The 15,559-nt window shown below is 46.2% G+C and overlaps 1 protein-coding gene across 2 annotated transcripts in view; it reads left to right on the top strand.

Annotated features, from left to right (window-relative positions):
* The window catches only part of TBC1D17 (TBC1 domain family member 17), a 556,250-nt gene that overhangs the window by 172,822 nt on the left and 367,869 nt on the right, over positions 1–15,559 (top strand). For both annotated transcript variants that reach the window (XM_085616191.1, XM_085616192.1), the window contains exon 6: positions 14,824–14,935. In XM_085616191.1, the coding sequence (XP_085472317.1) occupies positions 14,824–14,935 (112 nt within the window). The remainder of the gene's footprint in view (positions 1–14,823; positions 14,936–15,559) is intronic.

Here is a 15,559-nt window from a genome sequence, read left to right as displayed (position 1 = left end):
ACCGACTATGCCCCATCTGCTCCCAAGACCCTCACGAACAGAGCCCCCTGTTGGGAGCTTCCGTTCTTGTCCCCAAGTCCCCCTCTGCAGACTGTTTCTAGGTCCCCCTCCTCTCCTTTGCCTACGGGGCAGCAAGCAAGGGTTCCAACCCATCCAGCACCTCTGTGCTCGAACACACCAGGTCAGGTAAACCCAAACTGCTTGTGGATCTTGTGACATTGACCCCCTAGCACTTTACTTCCTAAAAGGGACCCCCGAAATATACAATTGCAAAGACCTATATGCAGAGTATGTTTCTTTCGCCATAGGAAAGCGTTACAGTGTAAAAACACGTTTGTGTGACATTTTTGCTTAACTGTAAAAATTGATAACTCGAAAAGTACTTACCCAATTACGAAGTTATTGGTGTTAAAAATGTGTAATTTTTCTAAATTGGTCTCCAGTTCCTTCTTGAGTGTGTGTCTCTTTTATTGACTCTGTGAGTGCAACAAATGCTTAACACTGGGGTGTGGCTAGCGTCCACGCAAGATTCTCCCTGTTAAGCTCCGTCCAGCCCACCTCATCACCAGCCTAATTTCCCGGCTCCAAACACCTCCACACCACACCGGATCAGTGCCTCGACTTGATGGTGAGCACTTCTTAGGGTCCGTTGAGGCCCAGAGGAATAGACCCGTCAGCAACCATGTCAAGACCCGCATGAGCACAAGACGGCGTTGCCTGCCCTTCCGACTGTAAACCAAGCGTACAGCACTGCAGCCCGCTTCTACAATTGAACCGCAATGGACCGCATTAGCTCCTACGGTTCCTATCATAAGGATACCTACAGCGGTGAGATGAACTCTCTGTGTTATATAGCATAACACGCTTTAATATATTCCACTGCGTGGCCCGGCGAGTCTGGCGCACGGCCCTCACGGCCCCTCTCCTCTCCTCTGCACATAGAATGCATCCGATGGCCCAAATAGCTCTTGGTACAGTGTGATATAGGTCGAGCCTGCTGTATTAAAACTTTGATCTGTGAATTGTGCCTTATCTGCCTGATCTCATTTTTTAACTGCCAATTCTACCAGTCGTGCTGATTTATGCGGACCTATGATGGATACACGGAGCAAGACACAGAGCACTCTGATCTTCTCCCGCTACGTGACCATTGCTTGTCTAGTGTGCAAGCCTCATAACCCTCCGGCCTTCACGCCAGTGCTCAATTATCTCCCTGTATTGACCATTTCAGAGTGTCCTGCAGGCACTTGCAACCTAAATACATGCTCAAGGTAACATGCGCACAGGGACAGTGCGCACTACATAACAACATGAAAATATGCCTAGTGCTGAAATCAGCACTAGTATCTGGACACTGGTGAAATTAATGCTAGTGAATGTTGAATGGGGTATGTTTGCTGGTGAAACCTGTGTAACCTGCGAAGCCAACGATCCATCCAAAGGGAACAAGGAAAACATAGCTATATTGTGCTCAGTTAAGAGTGAACCCACTGCTTTGAGTGTTCCACCACATAATTTACTAATTACTCTGGCACAGCAGTCTAGCCAGCGCTCTGTCTCACACTCATTGTATGGATTCTTGTGAGGTACACAACAGATATGGGATGAATATGTGATGGACAGTTGCTAGATGTGTGACCTAAAATAACCTGAAGTGTCCCAAGTCTATGAGCAACCCCGCCAGCCTAGTGATGCCCCAGAAGGAGCAACCTATAGCTACAAAACATCAAAGGTGTAACGCAGACGCAGTAGATACTTTACTGTGTGTCTGCTACGGACCCCTCATACTCCTGATTGACAATGTGCCACAGTCACTCATTTTAATCAAATCGACTGAGCCGGCGTAATCCCCTATCTCCCAGTGAAGAATACCCCCACTCTCCGCTGATCACTACCACAGAGCTAGTTAACCAGCCACCTGTTTCTTTACCCAGTCAACAACGCTCTGGCACTATCACTGCCTTAATATCGCAGCTTCTTACTGTCTCAGAAGATATCGGAGACACTACAAACATGGCAGACCAGAATGATCACAAAACCTTCAAAGATAAAGAAAGCAAAAGTGGACTAAAAAGAGCCAAGCATGAAGCCTTAAACCCGTCAAAAACCGAATAAGCATGACGGAAGGCCGGCTCACACCGCAATCCAAACACCTACTCAGGAATGACAACGCTCTCTCCACTTTCAAACGTGAAATTACCAACCTGGAAGACCGCAACAGGATGCCGTCCTATAAACCTAAAAACATGACTATCCAATTAGCACTAATCTTTTGACCCTTGTGCTACCAGCATACAGAACTTATCCTATCGAATATAAAAAAAAAACGTAATCAATCTCCTGGTAGAGCGCGAGGATCAATATCTCCCAAGATTATCCCAGAGACATGGTTATCAAAAGGAAAGGCTTTCCAGCTCTTAAGAAACCACTGATTGATAGATCTAGCCCTGTTTATAGGCCCATCAAAATTCAAGATCAACTATCACAGCAGGCCTCATGTCATTCGGAGCCCATTGATTCCCGAGTTTTACTAGATAACTCTGTGGAAACCCAAATGAAAGACTCCCCGAGTGGGCATGGTTGAAACTAACATACAACCCACATCTTCCTAGAAACTTGAACCCTCACATATGCTTTTGACTGTACGGATACCCTAGAGGGTCCTGTAATGCCTCATAATATGTCCTATATTGCTCCTAATTGCTCCATATATCTTCTTTGCTCCATAATACTTCATTATGCTTTGTAATGTTCCGCAGTGTTTCACATTGCTGCAGAACACTATTAGGCCTCAAACGCTCCATAACTTTCACAACCATATCCATAACCATATAGCCCCTCAGGAGACAAGTACACACTAACTTCTAATAACCCTGCATAAGGGCCATATATAAGGCCTTCTCTTAAGATGCCTATACAATGTCTCCTTTCAAGATACCGTTGTAATTTCTCTCTTTAAGATCAAGGTGCCTACTGTCAATGTCCCTTACCTGAGGGTGCCTCCCTTGTAAGGTACCTATGTGCTTCCGTATGTGCTGTCTTCTCGAAGTGGCTCCTTTTATGGTACAAATATACCCCTAGACACTGTTTGTGCACTTACATCTTATGCTTACATGTTGTGCCCCCAGCTCTCGAATATTACAATGCAGGTCACAAGACATCTTACTAAGGCATTCTACACCTTACATTGCAGCTCAGTGCCTCCTGCATGTCACAACATGATGTCTTACAATATGTCACAACATTCTGTGAACACTCATATTATAACTGAATGCCATTGTCATACAGCCCATTTTACGGTCTCATTATAATGTTGCATATGACCACTGTACCTGCTTACAGTTATGATAATTATCTGTCTAAACAATTCTATTGCATTGAGGTGTATTACGTTGGAAAATGCCGTATGTATGCACTGTGTGCCCATTAGGCCCCTGTTTTTGTTGTTTACATCCCACCACCAAACCACTGTTACTGCGGGCTCGTGCCCCCTTGCTGTACTAATAGCTGCTTTTTTGCAAGTGATACCCACTGCCCCACACTACACCTCGTTTTTTGAGACTGTTTCTCCCTGTTGTAGAGTGACTGGTTTTCCCATGAATCCTCACCCTACCCTAAACATCATGTTTGAGGCATATGAGCTGCAGATCACACACTGTGCATAGATCGCCATCTGGTGTTGGGCCCGGATGTTTGCACTTTGTTATTGTCTTGGAAGAAGTCTTTGGAAGTCACAAGATAGGCGACTCCTCCTTTGGACAATAGTGCGCATGGGCATCGACTCCATCGTCCGATTGTTTTTTTCCGCCATCGGGCTCGGATGTGTTCATCGCGCTCCAGTTCGGTGTTGTTACCGATCTACTTTTCGACGCGAAATCCTTCACCCATTCTTCGGTATTGTTTCGATCGCGATCCCATTCGGCGCGCATCTCTTCAAACTTGAAACCTTCGATTCCGGTCGTCGACGCAGGCTTTCGGGCACACCTGCGCCATTAGGCCTTTGGCTCATGGAAAGGACTCCCTTCAAAAAGTGTCCTAAATGTGGATCTAAGTTTCCACACGCCGATCTTCAGGAGGTGTGTAACCTCTGCCTTTCACCGGAGCACAAGGCCAAAGACTGTCTAGCTTGTGCCTCTTTCTGCTCCAAAAATACAATTCGGGATCGTCGAGCTCGGAGAACCATGGCTCGATCATCGACATCGATTCCAGACGTCATCTTCCAGGAAGGCATCAACGTTCCGGAGCAGGAGCAGACCCAAGAGGGCTACATGAGCGCCTCTGAAGCCAATGACTCCGACGTTGAAGACATCTCTCCGGGACAGCGCGTTGTTAGTACTGACTTGGACCCCTCCCCACCACCCATTCCCAAAAAGGTTTCGGTCACACCTTCACCTTCGGGCCTAGGTGCACACTGGGACAAAACTTCTCATGCCCTGCCTTCGAGCTTGGCAAAGAAGTCGATACACAAGCCTACAGGCCACTCGGGATCGAGCCAGACTGCCGTAGGTGCCGAAGCTCCATCCCCGGCACCAAAAAAGAAACCACTGCCTTCCTCCGCACAAACACCTAGTTCCACATCGACGCCGTCGGCACCGAAATCCATTGGCACAGACGATCCGGCTCCGAAAAAATCATCAGAACCTAGTAAACACCCGGTTCCAAAGACCTCGGGCGTTCAGCCTTCGGAACCCAAAAAATCCTCGGAACTAACCAAACAACCGGTTCCGAAGAACACTGGCGCACAACTTACGGATCTGAAAAAAACATCGGAACTGAACAAACAACCGGTGCTGAAGATCCTACTGGAACCCAGGAAAACACCCGATTCCAGACCTAAGGAGCAAAAAACGACTCCAAAACCTCTGCCACACAGACAATCGGACCCTAAGAAATCGGCGCCGAAACAACACACTCCAGAGGAGGAGCTTTTTCGATCTGATCCTACACAAAAAACTCTTCAAAAAGACCCCAAGACAGGTCCACTTGTACTTAGTCCTTCCAAAACAAGCATTGGCATAGCCAATTGGTCTCGCTTTTGGGACCTTATTAGTATTTAGTTTTGCAGCACAATATACTTGGTGCAACAACATCACCTGTGCTACACGTACAACCCCGAGGACACAGAATGGGTGAAAGAATGAGTGGGCGTGTAGTTTGTTAGTATGATGGGGGGAAAAGGGATGAGTGGATCTCAGTGGGAGAGAAATGGGGAAAAAAGAGGGCAAGAAGCAGGTGTGATCGATGTATTAGTGAGGTTGAGTTATTTACAATGTTTTGCATTTATGGAAAGTTATGTTACATACCTAATAAATAAAAGTGACCATTTCTGCTTACAAAGTAATAGTGGTATGGGATTTATTGCACGACAAATATTGCTGCCTCATGATCATTAAACGATAAACACGAGTAAAGGGGGTACTGCACCTGTGCCAGTAGATAAACAGCACTCAGTTGCTACAGTGTGGTGGCAGTACAATACAAAAAATAAGTAGTGGTAAATACAAAGCATTTAAAAATGAGTTTACATGTTTAGTATTAACATAAAACGTTTGGCCTTGTCCATAAAAACAACCACCAACAGTTACTCAGTAACCGTTCAAGGATGCAAAACAGACAATCCGATCAAATTCAAGAAGCAATGCACGCAGTGGGGCAGTGTCAAAAGGTCGGCAAGGGTGATGAAATCACTTGTAGGTGCCATGTTGTCACTGGTGGTGACATCAGAGCTACCTTTAAACACAATCGGGATAGAATGATGGGCAACCTGCGGTTTCAGAAAATAAGTATAGCCTTGGGAGACCGACGCAAGTACTTATTACCTGGAAGAATAAATCGAGTACTTGAACGACCTAAATGGCTCCACCTCGAGTAATTAACTTTCAGTGAAAGCACCCCCTTCGCCGCCCCAAAAAATACTGCATGGAACAATGTTTGCCGGTAGGTAATAAATGAAATAACCAAGCAATTGAGCATATCACAAAATAGGGGAAAATGTAAGGTACTAATAATGTAAGGCTGTGCTGAAGTTCTGAAGTTGCGGGTCGTGGTAGGAGGAGCCCCAGCCTCTGCTCAGCCTCCGTCACGAGGCCAGACTGTCATGGAAACCTGTTGTCAAAAATCTCGTTTCCAACTGACTTCCCTTCCCTCCTTCCACCCCACCAATACCAAACTTTGTAGCCTATCAAATGCCCTCGATCCGGCGTTTTAGGAACAAGCAAAAGTAACTGTTCTATGATAAAGTGTAGCAAAGTTTGAGAAGTCACTAAACAAAGAAATGTTTACGCGCAGAAATCTTTGTTGGGATCTGAAACCCAATACCATGTGCAGATTTTGAATGGCGCATGACAGAGCCCCCATCCCAATAAAAACACTTGTTGGAATGTAAGAACTGTACCCAATTACAGCCTCCTCCCGACCCAAACACCAAAAAACGCATTAAATGCATAACTTTTTAATTTTGAAAGATGCGCTCCAACTGCTGGGGTTGGGAGCACACCTACTGTTCTCCCTGTAAAAGGGATCTGTGTGATCCTATTGAAATGTAAACCTGGAAACGTGGCGAAAATGGAAGGTCCTTCTGACTAATTAAAAAGCAAATGGCTTGGCTCAAAGGGGTAAGGCACTTTGGGTCCGGAGTACTTGATAACTTCAGACCTGATGGCGAGAGGCAGCCCCTGCTGTATGCAAATGGCAGCTGGGAGCAGCCCGCCCTGGCAGTCAACAGAGCGCCCCCTAAAAAAAAAAAGCCCACAACAAAAACATGCCACATGCCGGGAGACCTGCGGAAATCCCTGATTCTAGTGCCTCACCCACCACCCACGGCCCCTACATCAGGAGGGAGGGAGCACAGGAGAGGAAGGCAGGGACACAATTATCTCAATTATCTTTAGCCATATTCTCCTCCTATTTCACCACCAATCCTAACAAACGCAGCCTCAGCCCAAAGAAAAAAAAGAAATCAGGTACTGATTTATCAATACTTATACGAGGTGTCAGAAGTTTGGGGTCATCACAGGCCACGAGATGAAGGCATTTTTACCTGACTTTCAACAAATCTTTTTAACCACATCTCAAAAATATATCAAGATCAATTCACCACTCACCTATAGCCGTGCTGTGACATGAGGATTGTGTGTGCTGATGCGTAAAAACAACAACGCGTACGTTCTTGCTGAGAATAGTCGGACATCTTTCAATGTGGTAAAAGTGCGTTCCCGATAAGAGCAAAAAATAAAAATCAGCACTATTTTAGCGCTTTTTATTTAGCGTCTCAGACCTGAACACGCATATTTTGATAAAACATCCAAGTTGATTTATCTACCTAAAACGAATTCAAATCCTCAAGTCAAATAAGTTATAACTCGTAAGACGCTAAAAAGAACACCTACTATGCAAGTTCGCAGGTTCTTAGAAGGTCAGGAAATTAATCTGAGCAAAAGAAAAAATAATCACGTTCAGGAAACTACTGCGAATCAGAACTGCAAGATACCCCATTTGAAACAATCACACGTAGAATTAGTTTGTCATGGTGAGAAAACGAAGTACCCCAAACCTGAAATTGTGACGCGTTAAGAAATAAGAAATACATTTGGACCAACTATTTTTTTTTTAAGACAGAGAGTTGCTCGTATGGACTTGGAGGAGGAAGGTAGGATTGGAGAATGGCAAGGAGGAAGTGTAAGAGAAGGCAAGGGAGCAAGAAGTAAACAAGTGGGAGGGGTGGGGGAGTACACGCGTGCGCACGCTAAGCAGCAAAAGGAAATTAAAAAAAAAGCATGCGAGTGGTGCTCGCTCATTAGTGATCGCGCTGGAAGGGAGGCAGATGGCGGCTGCGCGCAAAAGCACGTGAGTGGTACACACGCATTAGTGATCGCGCTGGAAGGGAGGCAGATGGCGGCTTCGCGCGTTCACGTGCACGTAACCGCAAGCTTACGGTCAGCGAGGTCTGGTAGCACTTTGAAAACTCCAATACTAAATGTCTCGCAGAGCAGCGCATACGCTAGCTCAGGCGAGACCTAAAAAGGAAAATGGACAAACCTGTACCAGCTCCACTCCCTTTAAAGAAAAGAGACATTGCAACTTCTCCTTTAAGGATTCCTTCTCCACCTCCTCCTCCACACCCATACTCATTGCCCTCACCATCTCCTCCACCTCCGGATGATGACACCTCTGAAGATGAGGGGGATGATCAACCTTTAGGGGAACCTAGTTCTCCTGGTACCCCAAAAGACCCATGGGAGGATTATGACACACCAGATGTCCCAGACACACCACAGGATGACATCTACCCTTCTAGACCATCCCCTCCAGAGGACACTATAGGATTCACTCAGCTAATACACAGCGCAGCAGAATACCACGGGGTGAACTTACACGCAGAACCTGTAGAAGAAGATTTCCTCATGGACACTTTTGCACCATCCCAAAGGCCCAATTCAATTCTCCCAATGTTAAAAGGGGTAATCAAACACGCTCCTGAAGTGTTTAAGGATCCTGTAAGGGCCAGAGTCATTAACCCAAGGGTAGAAAAAAAGTACAAGTGTGCCCCAGTTGACCCTGTTTATATTAAAGGGCAGGTACCCTTGGATTCCTTAGTTGTCTCCAACGCCAGGAAAAGGGCTAATTCCCAAACCACAGGAGATGCTGCACCTCCTGATAAGGAGTCAAAACTGCTGGACGCATCTGGTAAGAGAACAGCGTTCCAAGCAGCTAACATATGGAGGATTGCCAACACACAGGCTTTGCTCGCTAGATATGATAGGGCACACTACAACGAGCTAGAGACCCTACTACAACACCTTCCAGACAAATAAAAACAAGCATTTGCAAATCAATAGGTCTCGCATTTACGCAAGTTTAAGCTATTGGCATTGTAAAAGACAAAGCGTATTATTTTTGTTTTTTAAAACATAAATTAAAGGGATTGTCATTTACAATGCCAATACCTTAAACTCGCGTAAATGCGAGACCTATTGCATTGCAAATGCTCGTTTTATCTGCAGTTTGGTAACTTTAGCCCATTTTATTTCATTATAAATTCAGGACTGCAGGTAAGAGCGCAAAAAACAGACATGCCTGAAATTGTCAAACATGGGATGGTAAAGTTAAGAGCTCTGGCGCAGTCAACTAGCTTTATGGTTAACATCAATGGTGTCATTTTACTTGTAGGGACTGCTTGGAGCAATTCAATATTCGAATTTGCGCAAATATACTAGAGAGAGCAATAATTAATTTTGCTAACGTTGTTTCACTATTTTGCATCAATAATTAAATCTGCGATGACAGGTCAGTCGAGGTGTCAAAAGTGGGAAAAGATAATTTACACAGGTAGAACGTAAAAACGGAAGTGTCGCGCATTATCAGGGTAAAAACCAGAACAGCACTGGATGTCTGGAAATGTTAAGAGATCCTGGGAATTTGGCTTGGGGAATGCTTCTGGGTCAAAGGCTCTGGCCTGCTGCAAACCGGAAAGGGACCAACATGTTCTTTAAAGAACGCCTGTGTGGCACGACGACTCCCCTTCTGGGACGCCACATGCTTGAAGAAGAATGGCAGCACCAGGGGCGCGTTTCCCATGTACGGGCACGTGGCGCGGGCGCGCACAAACACTACCCATCTGCTTCATGGGCGGTGTCTGCTTATCTTTGGGAACCGCGAGCACCGGATACTGTAAATGACAATGTCTTTTACCCCCTGTTGACCCCCAGGTGCCTTGGCAGTCACTAAACTGTGTCTCTCTCATCACTCACTGCATCAATGCCCAGGTCCCAGGTGCCCTGACAGGCACTGAAGCTGTTTCTTTCTCGCCACTCACTGCATTAATGCCCAGGTGCCCTGGCAGTCACTGAACCTGTCTCTTTCTCTTGCATTATTCCCCAAGTCCCAGGAGCTCTTGGAGTCAATGAAGCTGTCTTTTTCTCGTCACTCACTGTATTAAAGCCCAGGTGTCCTGGCAGTCACTGAAGCTGTTTCTCTCTCGTCAGTCACTGCATTAACCCTCTAGTCCCAGGTTCCCTGGCGGTCACTGAAGCTGTCTATTTCTCGTCACTCACTGCATTAATCCCCTAGTCCCAGGTGTCCTGGCAGTCACTGAAGCTGTCTCTCTCTCTCTTTCGTCACTGCATTAATCCTGTGTGACGAGTGTGAGAGGAGCCTGGCATTAGTCGCTTGTAAACACAGGGGCCACGCACGCACGGCGTCACACCTGTCCCGGCGTACCCGCGGGTGAGCAGGAAGGAAGTGGGCAACCACGGATCCATCAGGCCTCCGGATCCTGCCCTGGCAGGAGGGTCTGTTTGCACTGGACTTCACCTGTGCAGGTGTGTAAACAGAAGCCTGAGGTGGGAGGGTGAAGTGAGGGGGAAAATGCAGTGGGAGAGAGCGAACAGGAGAGACAGAGGCATTGAGGTAGAAAGAGAGAACCCGAGGCAGACAGCAAGAGAAGAATGAAACTGTGTCAGAGAGTGACAGGGAAAGACAGCATGCACGAGAATTATCGAGGCAGGATAGACAAACCTAACCTACAATTTAAAAAGTGAAACTACACCTGCGGGAATGCATCTCGACAGCGGGTAAAAGCCCAGCGGCCCCAAAGTAGGTTACTGTACAAAGAGTATCTTCACAAGCGGGCGGCAGACTCGTGGGTGCCAGACTCGCGGGCTCCGTTGGCAGCGCACCCAGAGACAAGTTCCTCACACGCAGCCGGTGTCTCATCTCACACACAGAGACTTACCGTTACACTACCAGTGTGTCCGGTGACGGTCACTGCGTATGGTCTTACATAGTGTTTTGCGGTCCCACGGAGGCGCTGTGTGTCTGATCACGGATTGTGTGCTAAAACGCCGTTGGGAGGGAAAGCGAAAGCACGCCATGCGCGCGTTGATTGAGCCAAGCCATACGCATGCTCACGTAAGCAAGCACCCCTGGACAGGAGATGTGCAAGCGTATGGTGCGAGCAGGAGTTGTAATAGCGCCGCGAGCCGTACGCGTGCACATTGGCTGTCTGGGCTGAAGCTTAAACAGGCGCCGTGAGTGTGCACATCGCCTGTCCGGAGAAAGTACACATCTCCTGTCCCCCTTCCAAACTCAAGTCGACAACAATAGATCTCGCAAGCGACAGCGCTTCGCGCTGCATCGCTAGGCGAGACCTAAAAGGGCGAGCCAATGATCTCATCTAGGAAGGCAAGCTGATAACTAATACCGCTACACATTTCCAGCTTCAAACCCTAGGTTCAATCTACCATATTAAATCAGCTGTTTGACCAGGAACACTTGTTTGGGCCCACTGTAGATTCATCTTTAAAGAAGATGAAGAAGGATAAAGACACCGCCAAATCAATGGGAGGTTTGCAATCGCAAGCTCCGAGAAGTTCTTTTCGTCGCTTCTCTTATAGGGGCGCCTCTAGAGGCTTTACCACTGATAACCCCTCCACTTCCTACAAGAGTCCCACCCAGACCTCATCTAATAGAGGGCATTACAGAGGAGGCTACAGGGGCAATAACAACAAGGGTAGAGGCAAAACTACCAATACTCGCACCGCCTCCACCCCTAAACAATGTCTTCCCTCCACTCCCCCCAGACCACTCTACTCTGGTCGGGGGAAGGTTGCTACAGTTCCTACCTATCTGGAACAACATTACCTCAGACAGGTGGGTGAGACAAATCATCCAATCAGGTTATTGCCTAGAGCTCACTTCAACTCTCCCAAATATACCACCCAAACAGCATCCAATGTCATTAGAGCACTTAACGCTTCTAAAACAAGAGGTGCTTTCCCTACTAGAAAAACATGCAATAGAACCAGTTCCCCTTCATCACCAAAACACAGGGGTTTACTCCCTATACTTCCTCATTCCAAAGAAGGACGGAACCCTGAGACCCATCTTGGACCTCAGACCATTAAACGTCTACATACAATCAGACCATTTCCATATGATCACTCTTCAACAGGTCCGCCCTCTACTCATACAAGGCGACTTCCTTACCACATTAGACCTCAAGGAGGCCTACTTCCACATTCCCATTCACCCTGCTCACAGGAAATATCTTCGGTTTGTGGTGGACGGTCAGCATTACGAGTTCAAGGTTCTCCCATTCGGAGTCACCACAGCACCCAGAGTCTTCACAAAATGTCTGGCAGTGGTAGCAGCCCAGTTAAGAAGACAACAAATTCACGTCTTCCCATATTTGGACGACTGGCTCATAAAAGCCAAGTCACGTACCCAGTGTGTAAATCACACACACGCCACAATCCAACTACTTCACGACTTGGGGATTACCATAAACCTCACAAAGTCTCACCTCCTACCATCCCAAACCCAACAATATCTGGGTGCCACAATAAACACCTCAAAAAACCTTGCATATCCCAGTCCAGCCAGGATAGCAAGCATGTAAGCCCTTATAACAAGATTCCAGCCGCAACACTCACTTCCAGCTCGAGTGTTCATGCAACTCATAGGGATGGTGGCCTCTTGCATATTCATAGTACCCCATGCAAGACTCCAGATGTGCCCCTTATAGGAATGCTTAGCACGTCAGTGGAACCAAGCTCAAGGTCAGTTAACAGATCTGGTGTTGGTGGACGGCTGCACACATCGCTCTCTGCAGTGGTGGAACACCCAGAACCTTTCCAAAGGGCGACCGTAACCTAGAGCCGGTTCCACAGATTGTGCTAACAGCAGACGTATCGCTCACCGGCTGGGGAGCTCATCTACTTCATCACACCATACAAGCACATGGACACCTCAGCAAAGGCTACTCCACATCAACCATTTGGAGTTACTAGCAATCTTTCTGGTATTAAAATCATTCCAGAAACAGATATCAGGCAAAGCTGTCTTAGTTCGCATGGACAATATGACAGCAATGTACTATTTACAAAAACAGGGGGGGACGCACTGTGCAGCTCTCTCAAATAGCACAGAGCATATGGAGGAGGGCTATTCCTCAAAACCTATTCCTTTTAGCCCAACACCTCCCAGGAATTCAAAATCACATGGCAGATCCGTTAAGTCGGCAGACACAACAGATTCACGAGTGGAAACTTCATCCACAAGTTCTTCAACCATGCTTCCAAATGTGGGGGCAGCCAGACATAGATCTTTACGCCACACATTACAACACAAAATGCCCAAGCTTCGCCGCCAGATATTCACACCCATTGTCCAAAGGCAATGTCCCCCCCTTGCGTAAGACCTTTTCCATAATCAATTATCTTCTAGTAGACTGCACTCTTCTCCAACATGTCCACTCAGCCTCCATAGAACCTAGCACTATCTCAGACCACGCAGCCACTTCAATAACCCTCCAAATTCTTCCATCCCCTCAACCCCCCATCCCCACGTCAAGGCAAAGGCCGGTCATATGAACCTAGAGATCCTGGAAGACTCCAACATGGTCAAGGAGCTCCATAATGAGCTATCCCAAATCATTCAGATAAATAAAGACTTCACCTCTTCCCCCATAATTCTTTGGGACTCTTTGAAATGCTACTGTAGAAATCTGATTATGAGCCGGATGTTCTGGAAAAACAAGCTAATTACATCCTCCCTAGATCAATTCACATCAGAGATAAAAGCCAAAGAACAGAACTGTAGGGAAACTAACAATCTTGCTACTCTGACCATCCTAAAACGCCTCAAATATGAATTCAACTCCATAATCAGCAAACACGCACAGTTATGGGTTAATTCCCAAAAGGAAACATCTTTATTCTACTTGCATAAAGGGGGAAAGTCCCTGGTGGCCTATCTAAAATTCATGCGCAATTCTAATATGATCCAGACGATTAAATATAAGCAAAATAAGTTACAAACATCAACAGAAGTGATACTTAAGGGTTTCCAGCGCTTCTATACCAAATTACACAATGCCTCTGTCAACACTCCCCATACAGCCTGCTCAGAATACTTGCACACTTTGCCAATTACGCAAATTTCCATCTGTGAACAAATGTCACTGGCCAGACCGTTTACCAGAGAAGATACCAGTCTGTGTTGGCATGCCGGTTGATACCAGTCAGCCAGCGCACTTAGATAGTGGTATGTTTTTCAGGGGGTACTTCTAAGGAGCCCTGTGGGTGCATGCCATTATAGATCTCGTACTGGCAACAGTATGGATTTATTAAGACAAGGTGTTTGATACCAAACACCAGGGGTTTCAGTAAAGCCATCATGTAGCTGGGGAACTCGTAATGACCAGTGCCCAGTACATATACTTAAGATGGCTTCCCTGTTCACTTGTACCATCTAATGTACTAGACTTCACAGGAGCATATCTGCTTATTCAGATATGCCCTCATATGTGATATAATGCACCCTGCTGTAGGGCTACAAGGCCTGTAAGGGAGACTTACATATATTACATGCAGTGACTGTGGCATGGCACACAAAGAGTGTGCCATGTCATGTTTTCACTCATGGTTTGCACCAATGCACTCAGTGTGCAATCTGCACAAAATTTGTGTGTGGTTCACTTAGAGTGGCATAATACATGCTGCAGCGCTTAGGGATACCTTAGTACCCATGCTCTAGGTAGCGGGGGTGCCATTTACTATGGACTTATAGGGGTGCTAAAGTCTTTGCCAATTGGGTTACAATTAGACTCTAAATTGTTTTAGGGGAAAAAAACACTGGCACTAAGGTCTGATTAGGCAGCCTCAGTGCACTGTCAGAGTTAAACACCAACATCTAGGAGTCAAAAACAGGGCAAAAAGTGGGTGGGGGAGACAAAGGCAATAAAATTCTAGCTTCCTACAGGTTCTGTGTCACTAAGATGTCATATCTGGAAAGAAATATAACACCTATGTTTTCATTTCACAGTTCTCCTAAAGATTCGCGTCTGTACCTGGTATACACCCAGGACTCATATACTCTGCATCACTCTTTTGATGGGATGCAGCTGTTCGATGAAAACTCTCAAGACCCTGTCACAGTGAGTACACAGCCTCTCCTGCTCTCTCTCATTCACTGCCTGAGAAACAAACCTATGTATACTCTACCATCTGATTCAGTGTTATACCAATATAACATTAAGAAATAATATAAAATACATGCAACAGGAGATTGTAACACAGGTAGAGTATGGCAAAGAAAATTTGCGGTTAAGATACAGAGTGTGCAGGGACAATGCAGACACAAGGTTTGAGGGTTAGGAATAAGTTAAACATATCTGTTCTTAAGGCTCTTTTATCAAGTGTGATTATTCGTATTTTGAATTTCGTCCCTCTCCTTTGCCATCTTTCCAGCTCTCTGCAAAACATAACAGAGGGTACATAATGGATTTGACTAAACAGGCACTTTGGCGTCATTTATTTGTTTGCACCTGTTAGAGCGGAGAACAACCCACACCATATCATAAAAGAAGTGTAAAAGTAAACATTTCTGAGCATGGACTGGGTAAAGGCAAACCACTGTTATGCTGAATGAATCAAAGGTTAGGTGGAAAGGTAGGCAGGGAGGGATTATACCTGGTAGTAAGAGAAACTGGATGCCAGCAGGGCTGATAGCAGAATTGTCTTGCAACAAGCGTAAAGCAGGCTTATTGAAAGTAAGCCGG

The sequence above is a fragment of the Triturus cristatus genome, chromosome 7 (genome assembly GCF_964204655.1).
Source record: "Triturus cristatus chromosome 7, aTriCri1.1, whole genome shotgun sequence".
In the NCBI taxonomy this organism is placed as follows: domain Eukaryota; kingdom Metazoa; phylum Chordata; class Amphibia; order Caudata; family Salamandridae; genus Triturus; species Triturus cristatus.
This window is presented reverse-complemented; position numbering and strand designations above follow the sequence as displayed.